This window comes from Setaria italica, chromosome VI, assembly GCF_000263155.2.
Source record: "Setaria italica strain Yugu1 chromosome VI, Setaria_italica_v2.0, whole genome shotgun sequence".
NCBI lineage: Eukaryota > Viridiplantae > Streptophyta > Magnoliopsida > Poales > Poaceae > Setaria > Setaria italica.
Window position 1 is genome coordinate 22,495,810 of NC_028455.1, and position 19,919 is coordinate 22,515,728.

General features: G+C 43.5%; 1 protein-coding gene across 1 annotated transcript; it reads right to left on the reverse strand.

The window, feature by feature from the left end:
* Positions 1-7,254: 7,254 nt before the first annotated feature.
* On the reverse strand, positions 7,255-15,121 carry LOC101786891 (probable phospholipid-transporting ATPase 8). Its single transcript, XM_004973257.4, has 11 exons — positions 14,559-15,121; positions 11,799-13,126; positions 11,603-11,713; positions 11,096-11,375; positions 10,676-10,764; positions 10,480-10,585; positions 10,019-10,225; positions 9,768-9,893; positions 9,294-9,392; positions 8,502-8,693; positions 7,255-8,358 (listed from the first exon to the last, which is right to left on the reverse strand). The coding sequence occupies exons 1-11, from the start codon at positions 15,009-15,011 to the stop codon at positions 7,849-7,851; spliced, it is 3,501 nt and encodes a 1,166-aa protein (XP_004973314.1). The 5' UTR covers positions 15,012-15,121; the 3' UTR covers positions 7,255-7,848.
* Positions 15,122-19,919: the final 4,798 nt, after the last annotated feature.

Genomic DNA, 19,919 nt, shown 5'->3' on the forward strand with positions numbered 1-19,919 from the left:
CCTATTGGGGACGTTGTCATGTCGCTCTCCTTGCTTCGTTCTCGGAAACTCCAAGTGAAAACCTTGCCTAAGTTCTTTGGGCGGGCGGCGACAGGGCATCTAGCGTTGTGTCCTTCTTGAAGGCCTTGTCTTTAGAGTTCCGACGGCGGTGGGCAGCACGCTAATAGCTTCCCTATTTGTTTGGCGGCTAGCAGTCACGCATGGTGGCGGCCGTGTTGATGCTAAGCTCCGGCCATGGTAGATTTGGGCCTCATGGTGGAATGGGTGGAGGCCTCGTCGACAACTTGAGGTGCGGATGTCCATGGTGGTGGAAGGCGGCTAGAAGTAGATGTTTGGAGCGGTGTCTAGAGGGCAAGACTTCTGCTTGGCATGAGGGCGACGGTAGGGAGGAGTCATGCACTAGTTGTGACCACGAATTTGGCATGAGGGCGGCATGGTACGGGGTGGCCGGCAGATTTGCTTCGCCAAAGATACCTGCGTGGAGGTGATCCTCTGATGGCTACCAAATGCCCTGTGCAGCACCCTGCTTTCCTCAATGAGTCGAATAGGCTGCTTGGTGCCACAGTGTATAACCAGATCTTGGGGAACGTGGTTGGCAGTTGATGTCCAGAGGCAGCTGCTCTTGTATCAGTTAGATGTCTTACAGCGTTCTACGACGGCTAGCCCTGATGTAGTCCGGTGTAGGACAACTTCGTTTGGAGGCGCAAGCGGATTTGATGGCTTGACAGCTACACGGCCTGCAGTGGACCACGGCGGCTAGCCCTGCATAGTAGTGGCTGGCTCGCCGTGGGACATCGTCGGTAACAACGGCGCTGGCAGTGACGACGGGTTATCCTTTTGTGCCCTGGTGATGGTGTTTCTGTTGGTGCACGAGCAGGTGCTGTGTGGAGTGTCATGGTGGTGCCGTTGCCCCTCTTGACTAACCATGTTGTCTGTGGCGAGTTCGAGTTGAGACCCAGGTCGATGTCCAATTTGACCGGGCAAAGTCTTTCGTTGAGGCTCGTGTCGATGTCCCAATCCGACCGGGCAGAGTTGAGAGAGGCTCGGTTGATGCCCCAATCCAACCTGCCGATATTGTGTTTTGAGTTGAGTTTTGAGTAGTGTATTGGTGTGGTATGATGCGGGTTGATGTCCCAATCCAACCGGCCGGTGTTCATTATTTTTTTTGTTTGTCCAGTCTGGGCTTATACTTCTTTTTAATATAATCGGCAGCTTGCCTGGTTCGTTTAAAAAAAAAGATTGGCTTGCGTGTGGATGTGCTTAGATCGATGGGAACTGAGAAGTTGGAAATCGTGATTTGTGAGCTGCGCACTTGTGACGTTGGAAATCGGTCGGCGTTGTGCAGCGCGAGCACCAGGGCTGGGCGGCAGTTTCACCACTGGCGCCAGAGAGCTCGAGCCCGCCGACAAACCTGCGGCGGCGGGCGCCCCTTGCAGCACCGTGCTTGTCTTCATCTTCCTTGACCGCGTCGTACACCTCGTCCTCGTCCTCCAGGGGCTGATGTCGGTCTGCCTCGGGCGGTGCTCGCGCACCTGGGATGTCATTACGGCATGGCGGACGGGGTGGGAGCGGAGCGGCACGCCGCGGATTGGTTGGGATGGGTATTTCATGGCAGGGGTACTTCGATCACTTTTAATTTCTTTCCCTCCTCTATTATAGGAAATTATACTATTATAATGTTCATAGTGTCTAATAGCAAATATCCACAGCTGAATGATGTCCATCAGCAAAGATCAATTGGTACAGTGTTCATCAGCAAATATCAACATTGAGCGATGTCCCCCAGCAAAATTACCCTTTTCTTCATTCAGGATATGAAAAAATCTACTTTAAATTAAAGTGTCAATTGTTCAAACTAATATGTCTCGACTAAAGAACTACAAAATATTAAAGAAAAAATATTTTACATTTGCATTCCTTCAAGGCTCGAAAGCATTCCTTCAACTTGTAAGAAAAAACCACTCTCAACTAATGTAATAAAAAAATAATTGACGGTGGCATGGATGAAGAAACTAGGATATATATACCTTCATAGCTAATTTCTACAAAGGTTTCAAATCACTTGATTTCTACCTCATTTTTCACAATTCTACATCAATCAGATAGCCTACAATTGTACATTTAAAACACACTCCACTAGATTGCATGATGAAAGAATCAATTGGATTATTGGAATGTATGAATTGGCACCTAAACTGACAAACATCTCTGTGTCAACTTAGGTGGTGTTTGGTTAGCTCAAATGTAACATAATCTGATTATTGAAGGTAACGAATCCTATTACACGTGTTTAGTTGCGGTAGTTTGTAATCAATTGACACTGTAATCGAATCCTAAATAATATTTATACAAGCTTGTTACTCCTCCTCCCCCACCGTAATCAGATACAACACCCACACCGTAATTTGATTACGTTACCAGAGTGCAACCAAACAAAGAGGGTAATCACCCATTCCGTCGGCAAATACATTGTAATTTGGTTTCCTTTGCATTTATGTTACATTAGCACGAACCAAACACTATCTTAGTCGATTAGGGGATGGGAAGTGTAATAAGTGCCATTTGAAGTATTACAGTGACCATGAAAATTTAGAAAGAAATCCAAAAGAAAAAGAAAGGAAATTGGCAAAAATTCCAAATTCGGCCAAATTTTGACCGAAATTTGAATTTCAAATTTGAAATTCAGAAAAATGTGACAAACATAGGGGATACAAGTGTAGGAACATTTAGAATTAAGGGATCAAAAAGTGGGAACTAAATCAGTGCTAATTATCTCAAAGAATCAAAAAAAAAGGAAAAGAAGAATGACGTTTACTGTTCACCGTCCGAAAACAGCAATTCAGAAGAACAGCTACAGAGTCTGTTTTCAAAATTCCTTTCTGGAGAATTTTGCAACTAAGTGCACCATGACAACTATACCATATTGAAGTGTGAACTTTGGACTACAATAATCATGTGTTGTTGGTCAGGAACAATAAAGGGAAGGAAGTCAAACTCGAGCTCAAAGTCAGCACAAAATCACAAGTGACTGAAACTCTGAATTTTTGCTAAGTCTGAATGACAGCATGACATCAACTTTGGGATTAAATTCAGAGCAATGTAGCTAAAAGAGGGTACTTGTTCATGAGCAAAATGGAACATTGGGACAATATAGGACATGTTTGAGGAGAAGTTGGACTGAGGGCAGAAGAATTAGACCACGAAATCGAGTCATTAAGTGAGCTCCATGACACTGTCGACGACTGACGAAACTGAATAATGGTTTCAGTCGAAATTCAGAAGAACTTGAGAAAACAAATCCAAATTCCATCGAATTGGATGTTTATCTTGAACCGATACCAAAATAAAAGATGCCGGGCTCGAGATTATCTTCCAACTTTGTTAAAGCACGGGAGGCCATTGGATTGAGGATCGACCACCAGTTGCTTCTGAAGATCACGGGCAGGAGGAGCGGTGACAGAGCACCCAGACGTGTCGCCGCCGCCATCGTCGGTCGTCCGCCAGCATGACTAGCTAGGCCACCTCCTCACCACGCAAGCCTAGAGGTAGACCACGGTGGCAGCCATGCGCGCGGTGAAACCCTTGAATGTTTACTGTTCCCGCGCCACCGTTTCACTGCTCTTCTTTTTACCGCCGCCCACTCTCCTCTGATCAGTATCACCGCCGCGCAAAATTCTACCACCTCCCGGTAGCTCCCGTCGATTCCTCTCGCCCACTCCTCCACAGACACCCCAGCTACACCCCGAGCAAGTCGTTGTCCCACATCCTTGCCAGGATAGCCGTGCTCGCCGCCGCTTCTGTCCGCCGCCGTCGCGCCGTCCGCTCACGGTGAGCAGTCGTAGTCAAGTCCTTAGGGTCTGAGGATGGGGTAGAAGCAGTCGGTTGAGTCGGTTAAGCTGTTATCGCGCGTAACCACGGCCGGCCGAGGGAGTCGCCGTGGAGGGGATGGCTCCGGCCATCTCCTGGGGAGCTGTTGCCGCGCACGAGGTCGTGTAGGTCTAGGGTTGGTGTCGCGGCCTAATCCCGTCGTCGGGAGGGCGCCGGCCGGCGAGCCGCGCCGCCCCCTGTCGCGGACGCATTTTGGCGGGAGGTAGAAGAAGCGCTGGGCGCCCGGGCCCGCGTGTCAGAGAGAAGAGGGGAAGGAGGAGAAGGCCGAAGCGGTGCGGCCGGTTGCTGGGCCGCGGTCGTGAGGCCCAGTAACGCGCGCGCAGTTCGGCCGAAAAAGAAAAGGAGGCCGGAGCAGTTCGCGGGCCAGCGTCGCGGAGGCCCAGGGAGTCACGCGCGAGTTGGCCAGGAAAAGCAGAAGAGGCCGGAGGCCCAGAGCAGTAGCAGGCAGGCCGCGGGAAAAGAAGAAAAAGAAAGATGGGCCAGTGGGCCGCTACTGGGTTGCAAAGTGAAATCGGCCCGCGGGGCCCGTCGGGAGGAAGAGAAAAGCCGGCGGGTAGATATAAATAGGAAGGTGGGGTCCGCGCCATGGGGACCAGCGGTTCGTGAGAGAGGGTAGAGAGTGGGTAAGTAAGAAAAGTTTTTCCGGGGGAATTTCGGGAAAAGTTAGATTTCCTTAGCAAAATAATTCGTTTAAATTCGTTTTACACCATTTTAATCACAGAAATTTGTAGGAGTGTCCAAAATTAGTGAAACCAATTTTGTTAGGCTTGTTTTATTTTCCTTTATGCATTAAAATTTTTACACCCTAGGAAAAGAATAAAAATTCGGGTATTTATTTAATGCCTTCCTTTTGAGGTAATTAAATAAATACTTAATATTTATAAAATGTATAAAATATGAATAATGCTTTATCAATCACAAATAATTCTTAACCCATAAGAAATTAGATTTGCAAGTTAGAAAATATTTACCACTTTTCTAAAATTAAAAGAAAAAGTTATAAGGGTTAATTAAGAAAAATAAAAACATAGGTTAATCTTTTTAGATTTTGTGTGTTGACTTACAACTTTATCATGATAAGTCGTATAGTCCTTGTTGGCTTGCAACTTTATCATGAAGGAAAATTGTATAGTCTGTTATTTAAAAAGTTTGCATTCTAACCCCTGCATATATTATGCCGTAGATCCAGAAGCACCGGAAGAAGATTACTGGGAAATTTCAGAAGGACCCTTGGAGTCCGACGAAGTGTTTGAATTTGTTCCCTGTGAAGCAAATCCGTCGGCTTCTACTAATCTTTTTAACGATCAAGGCAAGCCCCGGTGCATTTATACCTATCTATTTTGGAGTCGTTATTTTATGTGACTAGTCATAGGTTATTTGCTTATTGTATGCACTAAGTCTAGGAATTGATTGAAACCTATTCTTGTGTATGATCATGCCTTGATTTAAGGACATCTTTGCCACTTGTTCAAATCCTAGAAACTACCCAAGTCTAGAATTGCTTACTTGCTTACATGATTGGTTTACCAACCTTAAGGAAAACTCTTAAGTCATACATGTTGCTTATGAAGGATAGTCTGGAATATGGAAACGGACAGAAGCTAGAGATGTAGTTCTGTCTGCTAGATTAATTTGGTTAAGGCCCGATTCATGTCTTAACTGCTGATCAAGTGATAAACATCTGATCACTTACTGGGTATGGGACCAGTAAAGCCCAGTAGGTTAGTAAATTCTATGATCAGGAATGCTTCGTACCCGCGCTTGACGTGCTGGAGATTGGCAGGGGTGTAGCCTGAAACTCACATGGAGATCAGGCCAGACGTGGGGTCCCATGTGGGGGTGCATCCCTGGGTCCGGGTAGTTGTATTCCTAATCATTGACTTTACTAATCGAGAGGTTGTTAGTACGACCTGGACAGTCGTATAATACTGGTGATCGGGGTACTCTCCTGCAGGATGTATTAGATCCGGATCGCCGCAATTCTCGGTTATGAATGCACTTGATCACTGTTGAGCATCGTAGTATAAACTCATGTGATATAAAATCTCCTGTTGCCAAGTACTGTATGATTTAACAGCTATGATTGTTTTATTTCTGTTATCATCTAGAATGGTTAGGAAATAACTTAACTAAAATAAAAGATAAAACTAAGGCTTCACTCGTAGTAAGCTTTTCGGCAAAATTGTGTCAACAAAGCACACCCAAAGGCTGGCATGCATTCCAAAGAAAAACTATTATATTGGTTAGTCGGGTAAGACTTGCTGAGTACCCCGTACTCAGGGTTTTCCCCCTTGTGGTTATCTTTCAGAAGCTCCACCGGAAGCTACCGAGGAGGAGACCCCGAAGACTTAGAGTATTGACCTGAGTCTCACAGTACTCTAGAAAACAGTTTATCAACGCATCTTCTCCTAAACTATTTATGTTTAATCTTAGAGCTTGTCTAACACTGCATCACTAAGTTTGCCTCAACTTATGTCTTGTAATAACTCGTACCTCTTAATTATGTATGTAAAAATGTAATATTTGTTGATATCATCCCATCGCGGATTTTATCCTGATGTATGGTTATGAGACACGCCGTGGATCCTTCGAGGAGTCCTAAAGACACTCGACAGACTACCGGACTTACGCTGTTTTAGGTGCGTTTCGGATAATTGCCGTTCTAACGGCGATTAGGCGCACTTAAACCAGCTTAAGTTGGGCGGTTCCGCCACAGGAAGGCCATGCGGCTCAGCCACTTGAAAATGGGAAGGGGATTGAGCTCCTGGTTTGCTTGACGGAAACTAGAATCAAAGAAATAAGCACACACAGTAACAATATGCATGGTACAACTTATATGCTCTTGATGTTTGGGTAAAGTTCTTGGGTATTCCTGGGAATACCTAGGAATCATACTGGCTCCGCTCCTATTCATGATGAGGACCACTTCTCTCAGTTGGCAAAATCTCTTGCAAAGGCCATTTCTTCTCTTCATGCAGAGTCCAAACGAGGTGATTTTTTTAGTCAAAATCGATCACGGTTGGAACCATCTACAACTTCCAAGCATTTGATCTTGCATTTTAGGCCTTTCCTGCAGTTGTGAACCTCCTCCTATCATCTTTGAGTCTCGTTAGGCCTCCAAAAAGGTGCATTTGCTAGGTCTTTTCTTTTACATACTACTATATACAGGCCTTGGTGCATCGGGTGCTTTCTAGCCTCTCTCTAATTGGTCCATTTTATGTCTTGTTTCCTATGATTTATCAGTAAGCTCCAAAGTACTACAAGAAAACAGAATACGAGATGGTTTCCACCTTTTCAGCTAGGAATCCTGTCGGCAGTGATGGGTTTCCCAGGAATGCGCTGGAACTTGCACTTTCCAAATCCAGGTGCAACCAACACAGGCCGGCCCAAGAATCACATTCCAATTCAGTGCAATTCTTGGACCCAAATTTATAAATTATCCAAACAGGCCCAAATTTCTAAATTTACAAAACTAAAACACGGGATGACGTTAGGCATTATCCAAAGAAAATGACTTTGAACTGGGCATGCCTAAGTAGATACAAATCAGAAAGACATTGTAGGATATCATATGAACTTGTTAGCACAGGAACCATACTACTTCCTCCGTCCCAAATTGTCGTTTTAGCATTTCTACATCAATTCCTGGGCAACCCCAGGCTCCTAGAGGGTGTAGTGTTGTAGACCTTTAACATGATCCTAAGATCAATTTGTTGATTCAAGTTCCATCCAACCGAGCAAAGAGCCACCACTTCCATTCTGATGTTTGGCAGATGCACTGCTGACCTGAATCTACAAATTTGTGGGCATAAGCCCAAGTATGTACAGAACCTAATAAACAACACCTCTGCTTATATACACTGCCGCTGACATCATGATCTAGAAAGTTAAGCACACTGCACGTTAAATAGAATACTGACTGTACATATATTCATTCAGTAGCTTCTTATACGACTGGCATCACCAATTCTTTGAGTTAGTTCTCTGAACTTTATCGTGGTACTGTGGGTAATACAGTGTCCTCGATATTTTGTAGACGAAGAATGGGATCAAGGCTGTGACCACAATCATTAGGGTTGATAACCAGTACAAAGGGCTCGACGCACAAGCTTCCAAGAAAACATGATATGCAGTGGTTGATATTGCCGGGGGAAATAGTCCATAGATGACTAGAAACGCGTACCAGATTAGTATACTGCCCCAGATAACAAAATGTTGTATCCAGGTGAAATAGCTGATGTAGAGAGCCAGCTGGCAGTTCACAGTCCACACTACGCAAGTGTACATGGTCACTCCTAGGATGTCAAACCCAGCAACACGACCATCCTGCCGGACAGCCTGAATCAGGATGGCATTGAGGGAACCAAAGTATATGATTATTGAACAGCACAGCCCATTTAACATCCAGCTGAGTATTCGGGACCAACTAAAGAATACATTATTCACGCCATCTTGATGTAATGAAGGGACCTGCAATATGCAAGGAAATTAAAAAATTGTAAGGAAGACAAGAAATGAACCAAGGCAATGCTACAAACATTTGGCTCCAAGACCAAAGTAAGCTCACATATATACTGTAACATTACATATGAATCTGATATGCGATTACAAACCTCAAGACAAACACGGGAAGAGACATCCTTGTCAAAAACACCAAGGGCAATGACAGGGAGAGATGTGAAGGCAACATTATAGAAAGAAATGAACCAGTCATTGTACGCAGGTTGGGCTGAGAACATAGCATGGGCCTCGAACCAGAAAAGTGTAATGCCGAATGTGATGTTCTTGAAGAAAAAATAGCATATCTGTTCATATCACAAACAAAACGTGGACTGTTAAACAAAACAAGTGCTAAACTAAGAGCATCATAATAACACTAATTTTTTCTACTTAATGCTGAATAATACAAAAATAAGCATTAAAAAGTTATATATATTGCACACCAAGGAAAGGTTGATATCTGGTGTATCGACATGGCACAGAAGCTTAGTCAGATCCAAACATAACATTCTTTTGGTAGGTAAAAGGAAAAATGAAAAGAGTCATGATCATATTGCAGGGAAATCAAGAATTTCTTTGAATATTTAAGGTGAATATGTTATAACATGTTAAATTACACCTCCAGTCCAAATCTAATGTCATCTTAGAACATGTACAATCAACCTTCTAAAATGCAACTGCTACACATGCACGTATTTGATTTTCAACATTAAATTATATTAGTATATCAATTATCAAGAGTTCTTCTACATTAATAGAATTAAACATACTATTAGGGCAACATAGTGACAAAAGCTGTATCATGGAGACTATGTTGATGCCCAAAAGGTGAAGAGAATGAGACTGGAGGGACTACTGGCTAGTTCACTGAAGAGTTAAAAAAAGCAGAAGAGGCAGTGCTTTACCATAGCTGCAATCCGACGATAACACCAATGACCATGCACAAGAAGTAACCGCTCTAAGAAACGAAACTGAGCTATTGCAAAGTCACTTGCCATCACAGCCTATAATACAAAGCACCATCAGATTTTAGATAACATAAAGCAGATACAAAAACCAGTGCTATGTGGTAGACAATGCTGCTCAATTCATGCATGCCATAAAGTACTCCTCCCACAACACAGATATCTAAAAGGTACGAGGTCAATTGGTCATCAAGATATTTAACCAACTGGTCATCAGTTGCAAAGTCCTATCAAATGATCAGTACTTGAATACACTACAGAACAAGCTTCTTAAGGCAGCAGGGAACCTCCCTCTAACTTGCCTTTCAAGCAAGTAATTTGATAAATTATTATTGTAGTTCTTTTTAGTCCATTTCAAAAATCAAAGAATAGGCAAGATTCGTAACAGTAGGATAAGTGCACAAAACTATAGACCTGCATTCCTTCAGCGCCACTTATTCCAACCCCAATGTCAGCCTCTTGTAGCATACCGACATCATTTGCTCCATCTCCAATAGCTAGAGTAGTTTTACCTGTCCTAATTTTAACCAACCTGGTGACCTGAAACAGTACCAAGTAGCTATAGAATTTACAAACCAATACTCTGTTCTCTACATATTTAAACACATGCATGAACTTGTTAAGAAGTAATCAAGCAAATGCAATATCTTGTGGTTGTTACTAACCAGTGCTTTCTGTTTTGGAGAAATCCGACAACATAACACAGATGCACAGTTGACTGCTAGATCCAGAAATGAGTTCTTGAGGCTGCTCGTGAGAGCATGTGTCAGAGCATTGCCGTCAATAATAAGAGCAAATAAAGTTGAGGTTCCTCTCATGAAAACCTTTGTTCTAGCATCTAGTAATTTTCTATCAATTTCTTCATATGGGGCCTGTATGATAAGATACAAAATGTTACAACAGTAGAGTATACATGACATAAACTGGACTTATACAGCCCATCTGTTTACCCCCTTCACTACTCAGATGGTCTATAATATATATACTTATTGGCATCATATATGTGCATTTCACGAAAAAGCATTTTAGGACTTTGCTAGCATTTCAAGAAATGGTTCAAAATTCTTCTATCATTTATATATATATAGATGCAAGGAAAAAGTATCTCCTTTTCTTGATTTCATACCATTCTGTTTCCTTCTCCACTACATCCCTCTGAAGCACTTGTACTTGAGTTATCCAGCGTGATAAAAATTTCCTCCATCTCTTTCCTCAATAAGTTACATGAGTAACTAGATACCAAGAACCAAATATACATTAAACTCTAAGGTAGTGAGATATCAGTTTGGAAATATGTAATTGTAACAGCATAAGGAACTAACCCTATGTTGACAGCTGTCTCCAGCTTGTCTCCAGTTAAAATCCAGATCTTAATTCCAGCTTGTGCAAGTTTGTGAATACACTCAGGAACCTGCAAGGAAATTAGTGTCGGTATACCATCATTGATCATGTACTGTATAAGATTTGAACATTTATATTTACATTATGAACACTCCAAAAGGGGCAACTTTTCCTTATCAAATATTAAAACAAGAGAACAAGTGAAACAATGTGATAAACTATCTAAAAAACAAACTATGTGACAGTAACCAAGAAATTATAATAAATGTTTTTTTTTGCAGGGGGCAAGAGAATCTATTGCTCACTAGGCATCACTAACGAATCAAAAATAGAAAATGTTTGTCTATTCAGATAAATATACTCTTCAGAAAATAAAAGGCACCAAGTAGCAGTCAACACACCCCACTTTGCAATCTGTCCTCCACTGCAGTAGCACCTAAGAGAACCAAATCCTTCTCGATATCTTCTGATGCCTTCTCCACAGCTTCATCATGATCGGTATGTACAGAATTCTTGGCAGCTGAGTACTTCTGATTCCATAGAACATATTGCTCCTCAGTAAGTTCACGGTATGCAAGTACTAGGGTCCGGAGACCTGCCTCAGAATACTCATTGATGTGACACTTCGTTTTGCTCAGACAAGCTTTTCCATTATCTTTGGAGAGCCTTTCGAATATTACACTGAAGCACAAAGATGAAAAGACAAAGGTACACATTTCAACAGAACTTGGAGAAAGAAAATATTAGCATGTGAAATTCACAACTTCAAATGGTAGAGTTTAATATGCTGACAACTTTAAGGTTAATACTATCGTGATATGGACATGAAATAAGCTTATAAGTTACAAACAGTAAATACAGAGTCAAACATATAATATTTCCATCACATGTAAAAAAGATTATCAAACCTGTCAGCTCCTTTGCAGAACAGGAATAACCGACCCACTTCTGTCCTCACAATAACAGACATACGCTTACGAGCACTGCTGAACTCTAAGATGTTGAGTAGTTTATAGGTTCTGAAATAAAAATTAGGCATCATGAAAGAGGCAGTGTTGACTGTTTTGAAGAATAATTACTAAGAACAATGGAAAAGATAAGCACCTATCCACCTTTCCACCAAAGACAGGATCATATTCATGCACTGATATGGTTGTCTGTGTCCTGTGATAAAATTCAAAACCAAACTCTCTAGCAGCTGTAACAAGAGCTCCTTCATCAGGTGACTCTGCTTCATAAGGCATACCAGCAGAATTTCTATCTGCCACAGGAATTGCAGTATGACAAACAGCTAATACTCGGAAAAACATCTCTATAGAATCCCTAGAACATTCTTTGGCCCATCTTCCATTCATCAAACGGCCATCAGTGAAGTTGAATCCCTTGACTAATCTCTTGAATTCAGTAGTGTTCTTGTGCCCATAATTGGCAGTAGTTTCAGCTATTTCTCCATAAGACGTCTCCATTTCTGTAGGACTATTCCCATAAGCAACCCCAGCAATAGAACATTTCAAGAACTCCATCGAGTTGCATGTTAATGTTCCTGTTTTGTCAGACAAAATAGTATGAACTTGACCAAGTTCTTCATTCAAATTGGAAGTGCGAGCTCTTGCAGGTTTATCAGACTCTGCACAATACATATTCTGGTCTTGATTTATGAATGTGCTCTGTAACACCTTGACAATTTCTATCGATATATACAATGAAATAGGCACCAAGGTCACATACAGCATAAGGCTTGTGAGAAAATGGCAAAAGGCTGCAAATGATGCTCTGTTTGGATCAAAGAATATATTTGCTTGATCTGGTCTGAGGTACCATGCATAGTTTCCTGGACTTATCTCATGCTTTGTTTTCATCCCAAACACAATTGACCCGAACGTTGCAATAGCAAAGAGAATAGCAAAAAGCAGATATATTATTTTATCCATTCTTCGTTCAACTGAGCTTCTCTTTGATGGTGGCTCCATTGCATTTTGCATCACCTTTGTATCATGCCCTGTGAATATTACAGTGCCATATATATAGCTTGTATTGCGAAGTTTTGAGTCCCTTAGAAGGATCTGTTGTGGAGACAGAGGATATTGTTGTTCATTGTAGTACAACGTCCCTAAGAAAGAATACAGTTTCTCATTTGGATCCTCGCATCGAATGAAAGCTTTGAAGCTATGGAAAAACTGCTCATCATTCAAGCCCATAGTCACATCTAGCGCCTGTTTTCGCTTCAAGTTTGTCTCTCCATCAAGATTCATTGTCTCAACATAGCATATTCCATCGTCGTAGCTAGATGAGAGAAAAAGAAGATCTGCAGGGAAGAACTCATCCTTTTTAACTTTAACTATATCACCAACTCGAAGCTTCTTCCATTCTGTCTCATGAAATGACTGGGTCCCATCATACACCTCAACCTTCCTATTGTTCACTTCTATGTCCTATGTAAAAGGACAAACAAGCTTAGTTCAGTAAATATTTAAGAAAACATAGTGTTTCATGAAGCCCTTATCACAGGCAGCTTGATAAGAGAGAAGTAATACGAACATGCAAATAAATATGTGATGGCCCAAGTGTACTGCTACGGTAGGCAGTGAGTAAGCACAACTAAACATATAGTTATCTCTCTCTCCTACATTGTGACCATAACCAACCATCCCCATTTCGCCACAGCAGCTATTAATACAAAGCCCTTGGATCACAGGCACAAACTAAGTCTAGGCCTCCACAGTTCCATGCACATAAACATGCCATGATGACAATGATAGAACATTTACAAGACTGAAATTGCAATTGAACTCTCTAACTACATAGGGATCCAGACACTGTACATGTGTGTGCTCCAAAAAGAAAACGACTCAGAGTTTCACGAAAACTATCAAACTGCAAGTGCATAACTACCTAGGCATCGAGACACTGTACACATGTGTGATTCAAAAAAAGAAAACAACTCAGAATTTCACTAAAGCTATTCATGTGCCTGAACCGTGGATAGAAGAAAAAAAAAAGGGGGATTTGAAGGGATGGAATATACCCAAAGATTTAGCCCTGGATAGGAGTGCTTGGAAAATAGCTATTCATGTGCCTGAACCCTGATTTGTGGTTCTTGTTGGGTTTCAACTCTAGCCTACCCCAACTTGCTTGGGACTGAAAGTCTATGTTGTTGTTGTTGATGATGATGATGATGATCGAAGAGAAAAGGAAAAACATCATGTTTACCGAAGCCCTTATGGCCAGCAGCTTGATAAGAGAAAGATTTATCACGGACATGTAAACAAATATGATATGGCACAAATGTAATGCCACAGTAGGCAACGAGTGAGCACAACTAAACATGCAGTTGACTCTCTCTAGTACATTGTAGCCACAAACCAACCATTCCCATTGTGCCGCAGCAGCTATTAATACCCAGCCCTTGGACCACAGGAACAGACTATGGCCCTCCACAGTCCTGTGCGCATAAACATGCCATGATGGCAATGATAGAGCGTTTGCAGTACTTAAATGGCAATTGAACTCTCCAACTACCTAGGGATCTCGACAATGTACATGTGTGAGACTCACAGAAGAAGATGACTCAGAGATTCACAAAAGGTATTAAACAGCATTGCAAGTGCACAAGATTGTTCTGTTCAGGAGACGGCAGCGTCCTTTCAGACCACAAGCAAGCACCCAGAGTCCCCGAGCATATAATGTATCAAATCCAATCGACCCCCATTTGCCTACCCCGATCCCGTTAAAGCAACCAACCAATCCACCCACACCCGGTGGGCCGGGGGTCAGTATTCAGCAACCAGCAGCACCGACGGCTTCCTCAACCCGTAGAGCAGAGCAAAGCAGAGAAGAGCAGAGCTGAGCAGAGGCGCGGCTGACCTGCTGCTTCCGCCTCCAGTCCTCGACGGCCTCCTTGGCCATGGCTGCGCTGACGACGACGAGGAGCGGGAGCAGGACGGAGACGGCGCGGTAGGGCGCGAGCGGGCTGAAGGAGACGCAGGCGACGACGAGGAAGAAGCAGTTGGCGGCGCGGCGGAACTGCTCGAAGAGCGACTTGGGCACGAAGCTCGCCGCGGTGTACTTGGTGGTCGAGATCGCGTTCCCCGGGTACGCCGCCGCATGCTGCTGCTGCCCCGCGCCCCCGAATCCGCCCCCGTCGGCCGGGAACGAGGACGGCGCGTTGCAGCGGACCGCGCGGGAGAACCCCGGGGCCGCGGGGGGCGGGAAGAAGGGGGCGGGAGCGGAGGCGGAGGCAGTGGGGGTGGCGGTTGGGGTAGTGGCGGAGGCGGCGAGCTCGACGAGGGGGCGCTCGTCGGTGTCCGTGGCGGGCATGGCGGTCGGTGGCGAGGCGCCGGGCCGGGGAATGGAGGATCTGGGACGGGACGGGACGGTTGGTGCGTCGTTGGGGTTGCGCGACGAGCGCGTCGTCTTGTGGTGGTGTCGCACGGGCGGGTGGGGGCGAGGAAGTGGTGGTGTGGTGGGGGACTGTGGAGTCAGGTGTGGTGGGGGACTGTGGAGTCAGGTGCGGTTGGGGACGGGGCGGGGTGGGGCCACGATTTGGACCCCGGCCACGTGGCGACGACGCGCTTGTACTTTTTTACGGCTTTCTCGTGGGGGTTTGCCTCTGGTTCTTTCTTCCTTCCTCGGAAAGGGAAAGACGTGTGGGGCCGGATGGGATGGGCGCCCCTTTTTTTATTCCACTTCCTGGATGTCACCGCGAAACCGGTTTCGAATCTTTAGAATCACTTCGAGCTCAAGCAAAGCAAAGCAATTGATCTTTGGAAACAAATAGAATCGTTAGACGCGCATCTTATCTGAACGGGGAGACTTGTGCGGGCTCCGGTCAACTCACTGTGAGTAGTGAGATGGAGAAGTTGGATCAATAAATTCATTCATTGCTCTCTTGCTGCGCTCTGTCATACCTGGTCTGCATCCAAAATATTGACATACTAAAGTTTTAGCAAATCAGCCTTTTGGCCACTATTTGGATTGGCAACAAATTTTACCAACATATCTCATTTATTCTACCAAAATTTTAGCATGTTTTTCTGCTCAACTTGTGGTCTGCCAAGACTTTGGCATGCAAAAATTTCAACATCAAAACAATCAAGCTCTATATCCTCTGAGCATGTACAACCCATAGACGGTGCCATCTTTAGGCCTGTTCGCTTCAGCTTATTCAGCCGGCTTATCAGCCACCAAACAGTATTTTCTTCTCACAACAAATCAGCCGTTTCAGCTTTCAGTCGGCTTATAAGCTGAAGCGAACAGGCCTTTTGTAGTACCACCGAAGCAAAAGCATCCGATGTGCTCTAACAACAAACCGATGAGTCGATACATGTAGTAGGAATCGTCTTCTCGGAATGGTGGCGCCACCTGATCCACTATGGCGCGCCCGTTTTGGCACGGAGAATCAGAGCTCGCGACGTGGGCAGTTCGGTGCCCACGCAACAACGCTTACCGGGCTGCCACATCCGCTTAAGCTCCGATGCCGCCTATGGAGGCTCGCCCTCCAATCGAAGCGTCTGCCGCTCAGTTGCAACAAAGATCCAAAAAATGAAGAAAAACATAAAGCAAAAGAGCTACTACCTCTGTATCAAAATATTTGTCATTATTTACTTTTGGTCACGACGATTGACCATTCATCTTATTCAAAAAATTATGGAACTATCATTTATTCTGTTTGTGGCTTAACTTACCATTATAGGTATTTTAAACATGACTTATCTTTTCATACATTTCCAATAAATTTTGAATAATATGAATGGTCAAATGTTGTAAGAAAATGTCGACAACAATAAAATTTTGATACGGAGAAATTATAAAAGAAGGATCACGAACACAACAGCTCATTGATGCTCTAGTTTGTACTTTGCAGCCCCTCCCCGTCAGAGCATGGTTTCCTCCTAGAATCGCCCATGCTGCATGTCCTCGCCGTGCACCGCCCTCGATGGCTTTGATTTAGGCCGGAGAGATGAGAGTTATTGGAATTCGATGGTGAGAGGCTAAGAGTGACGGAACGGTGAAGAGAAAAAGGATAAGGCTACACTATAACTGAACGTATGGCTGGACTATGTTCATAGACCAAGGCCCCGTTCATGGCTGCATGTTCTCGTGATGCAAAAGTGTAGCGATTGGTCTTTAAAAAAATTGTAGCGATTGCAATTTTTTCTTTGGCAAATTTATCATATTATTACATATAGTCATACTTGGTTTTCATTGGGATTAAACAAGCAATAAAAGAACATATAAAGATCATATTTATGTTTGATCATTATGATTTATAGAGCCATGCACGCAGACAACGTAATAGACAACCCACTGTATGAATAGTCTGTTTGTTGTCTATTAGTGACGTGGTAAGTACTTACACACAACAACTGTCTATACCATTGTACATGCCCCCAGGTCGATTACATCCATCAATACTTCATCATCAATTTTGGTGACCTGCTTAGATGTTGTTGGGAAAATGTGGTACTCAAAGTAAGGGAAAAGCTACATGATGCTCGGAGTAGTTTTTGAGCTTCTCACATTTGAATTTTTTCCTCATCACGTCTTCCCCATCTCTAGTGAGATTTGACTCATCTTCTTCATTTCTAGCAAGATTCATCCCCGTTTGCTTCATGTTCGATGAGTTCCATCTGATCCATCTCCGGTGAGCTCTAGTGAGGTAAAGAGGTCAGTGGCCTTAAGGGTTTCAAGGGCGAGGGGTCTTGGGCCTTGGGATTCTTAGTACTATCAGGCTTAGAGGGAGGGCCGTCAGCGCCATGGTAGACAATGAGACAAGTAGTGGTGGCAGATGCTAGCCTGGGTAGCTGGAGGACGGGGGTTGGACTAGGTAGGGGTGGGGCACCAAATCGAGAGTGGTTAGCATGGGGGAAGGAAGCGGTGGTGGATCCTACGACAAGAGTCTCCGGAGACGGGTGGAGGACGGGGTGGGGGTACTGGTGCTGAGGATGAATGTATGTTGCTGTTGTTTGGTTTCGCAGGTGAAAGAAGCATCGAGGAAGAAAAACAAAGGAAGAAGATGAAGCATCACACATTAGATGTAGACCCAATGGTTGAGAATTTCGAGTGCGTTGGGGAGTTAAAATATTCGGGAAGGCAGTGGCGGTGGTGCCCCCAGCAGTGGAGGAGAGCAGTTGGACCAGGTAGGGGTAGGGGCACCAACTCGAGAGTGGCATGGGGGAAGGAAGTGGCATCGGATTCGACGATGGGAGTCACCAAAAACGGTGGAGAAGAGCGGGGTATGGGTAATGAAGTTGAGGAAGAAGGTTCATTGCTACTATTTTGTTTCGCATGTGAAAGAAGCACTAAGAAAGAAGAATAGAGGAAGAAGAAGCAGCAGCACATGTTAGATGCAGATATGGCGTGGGGCGCTCTTTTTTTACTTCATGTGATGTTACCGCGAAACTGGTTTCGATTCTAGAATGGCTTCCAACTCAAGCAAAGCAATCGATCTTCAAATCTGGGAAACAAATAGAATCTTATAATCTTTAGAACCGGAAGACTTCTGTGGGTTCCAGTCAATTCAATGTGGGTGCTTTGCTAGTGGTAGCTAAACAACACATTTCACGCTCATATTTTGCATGTGGTAGCCGAACAACTCATTTCATGCTCACGGTCTGCACATTTGGGTGAGTGGAATGTTTTTTTTCAACCAATAGAGCTCGTTAATGAAGAATTGGTTTGGGTTTTTTTAGGGGATAATGATTTAATTTTTTAATAGATTCATTTGAAAGCACTAGAAAATATATGAAAACCTAGCTTGAATTGATCTTTGAGTTGTAATAGAATCCCATAACAATGAATTCGTTTTAAAGTTATCAAAAACTTCAGAAGGTGTGATGGATTAACTGAAAGTTCGTTTATAATTCACAAAGTTCAGTCACTAACTTTTTAAAGCATCCATAGGATTTAAAAGTAGAACTGATCGATTTGTATGTTTCAATTTAATATTGAATGTTTCGAATAAATTCGCAGGGAGGAGCTTAGAGTCATCACAACAATCATCTAGTCCGTGTACCATTTTATTGCACCTCTTATAAATTACATAGAAATTTCATGGCAAGGTCCCTCTTCCCACACATATTCTCTGGATCTCCCCTTCTTTCTCTAGTCTTGCTTTTCCTCCAACTCCAACCTTCCCCCTCCTGCGGCCATGGTGACCAAAGCAAGCCCCATTGTGCTCTCCTCCTCCAATCTCTGGTGGCTCCCATGGTAGAAGCCACCACCGCTCTCCACCATCCTCCATCAGCCCCGCTGGCACCGCCATTGCCTCACCCAACAGCAAGACTCCACCATCGAGCTAGCTTTCCTCCCCTGGCTTTCATTTTAAAGCTTGAAATCCTGAATTCCTAATCCCAAAACATCCTACACCTAATCCATTGGAGAGGTTTTATTTCATTGGAGATGGAGAGGGAGGCTAATCTCATTGGAGTTGGAGATGTGGGTGAAGATATGCATTAAAAAAAACTAGTATGGTTAGTAAATCCAAATAACTGAATATAATGTAGCTTCTCTGATCATATAGCATGGGGGTATATGGATTATTAGGCACCTTAAAATCGTCGTATGAGCACCAAAAACAAATTGGTCAATTCAATTCAGTGTGCACGTGCTTTGCTTCTTACGTAACAAAATGCAAATGCATTCAAAGTCTTCTACTCTTCACTTGCTCTGTTTTTGTGTGTTGAAGCTCCCCATCGAGTCCTTGAGCAAACCTACAATCACGACTTTAGAAATCAAACACGTTCAACCTATGTGGGTGCACATGAGACAATTAGTAGTAGCGATTGTTAATGGATGGTCAAAGATTCAATCAGCAAATGGAGGTATTTCCTCTTCACCAATGTTGGAGTTGGTTCAAACTTTGGTTCTACATTTGTTCGCTGTAGTGAAGATGGTTCTTTTAGTGTCGACTTTTACCGAACAAATTGCAAAAAGAAGATTACTTAAGAAGCAAGCCGGAGGTTTTGAATTCCTTCTTCTCTTTTTGTTTGTTGTTCTAGTGTACATCATAAGTTTTCTGATGTCTTAGCTACGTGTTTATTTGGACATGTGCTTAACTTGTAGCGGTGGCTACATCTTGTAATAAATGTGGTATGATGCATCCTTAGAAGAGGGTGTCTGAAGTTGGAATATATCTTCCAGTACAGAAAAAATCAAATATGTTCGGATCGACTTGTGAAGCGATGATATATATAATGGCTTCGAGATTGCAGGTGAGCTTCTCCT

Coding starts and splice junctions, on each gene's coding strand:
- LOC101786891 (XM_004973257.4), bottom strand. CDS start 15,011: ATGCCCGCCACGGACACCGACGAGCGCCCCCTCGTCGAGCTCGCCGCC. Junction 11,376..11,602: donor TTCTGCAAAGGAGCTGACAG/GTTTGATAATCT, acceptor TTTGTGCTTCAG/TGTAATATTCGAAAGGCTCT. Junction 9,393..9,767: donor GTGGCGCTGAAGGAATGCAG/GTCTATAGTTTT, acceptor TTTGTATTATAG/GCTGTGATGGCAAGTGACTT.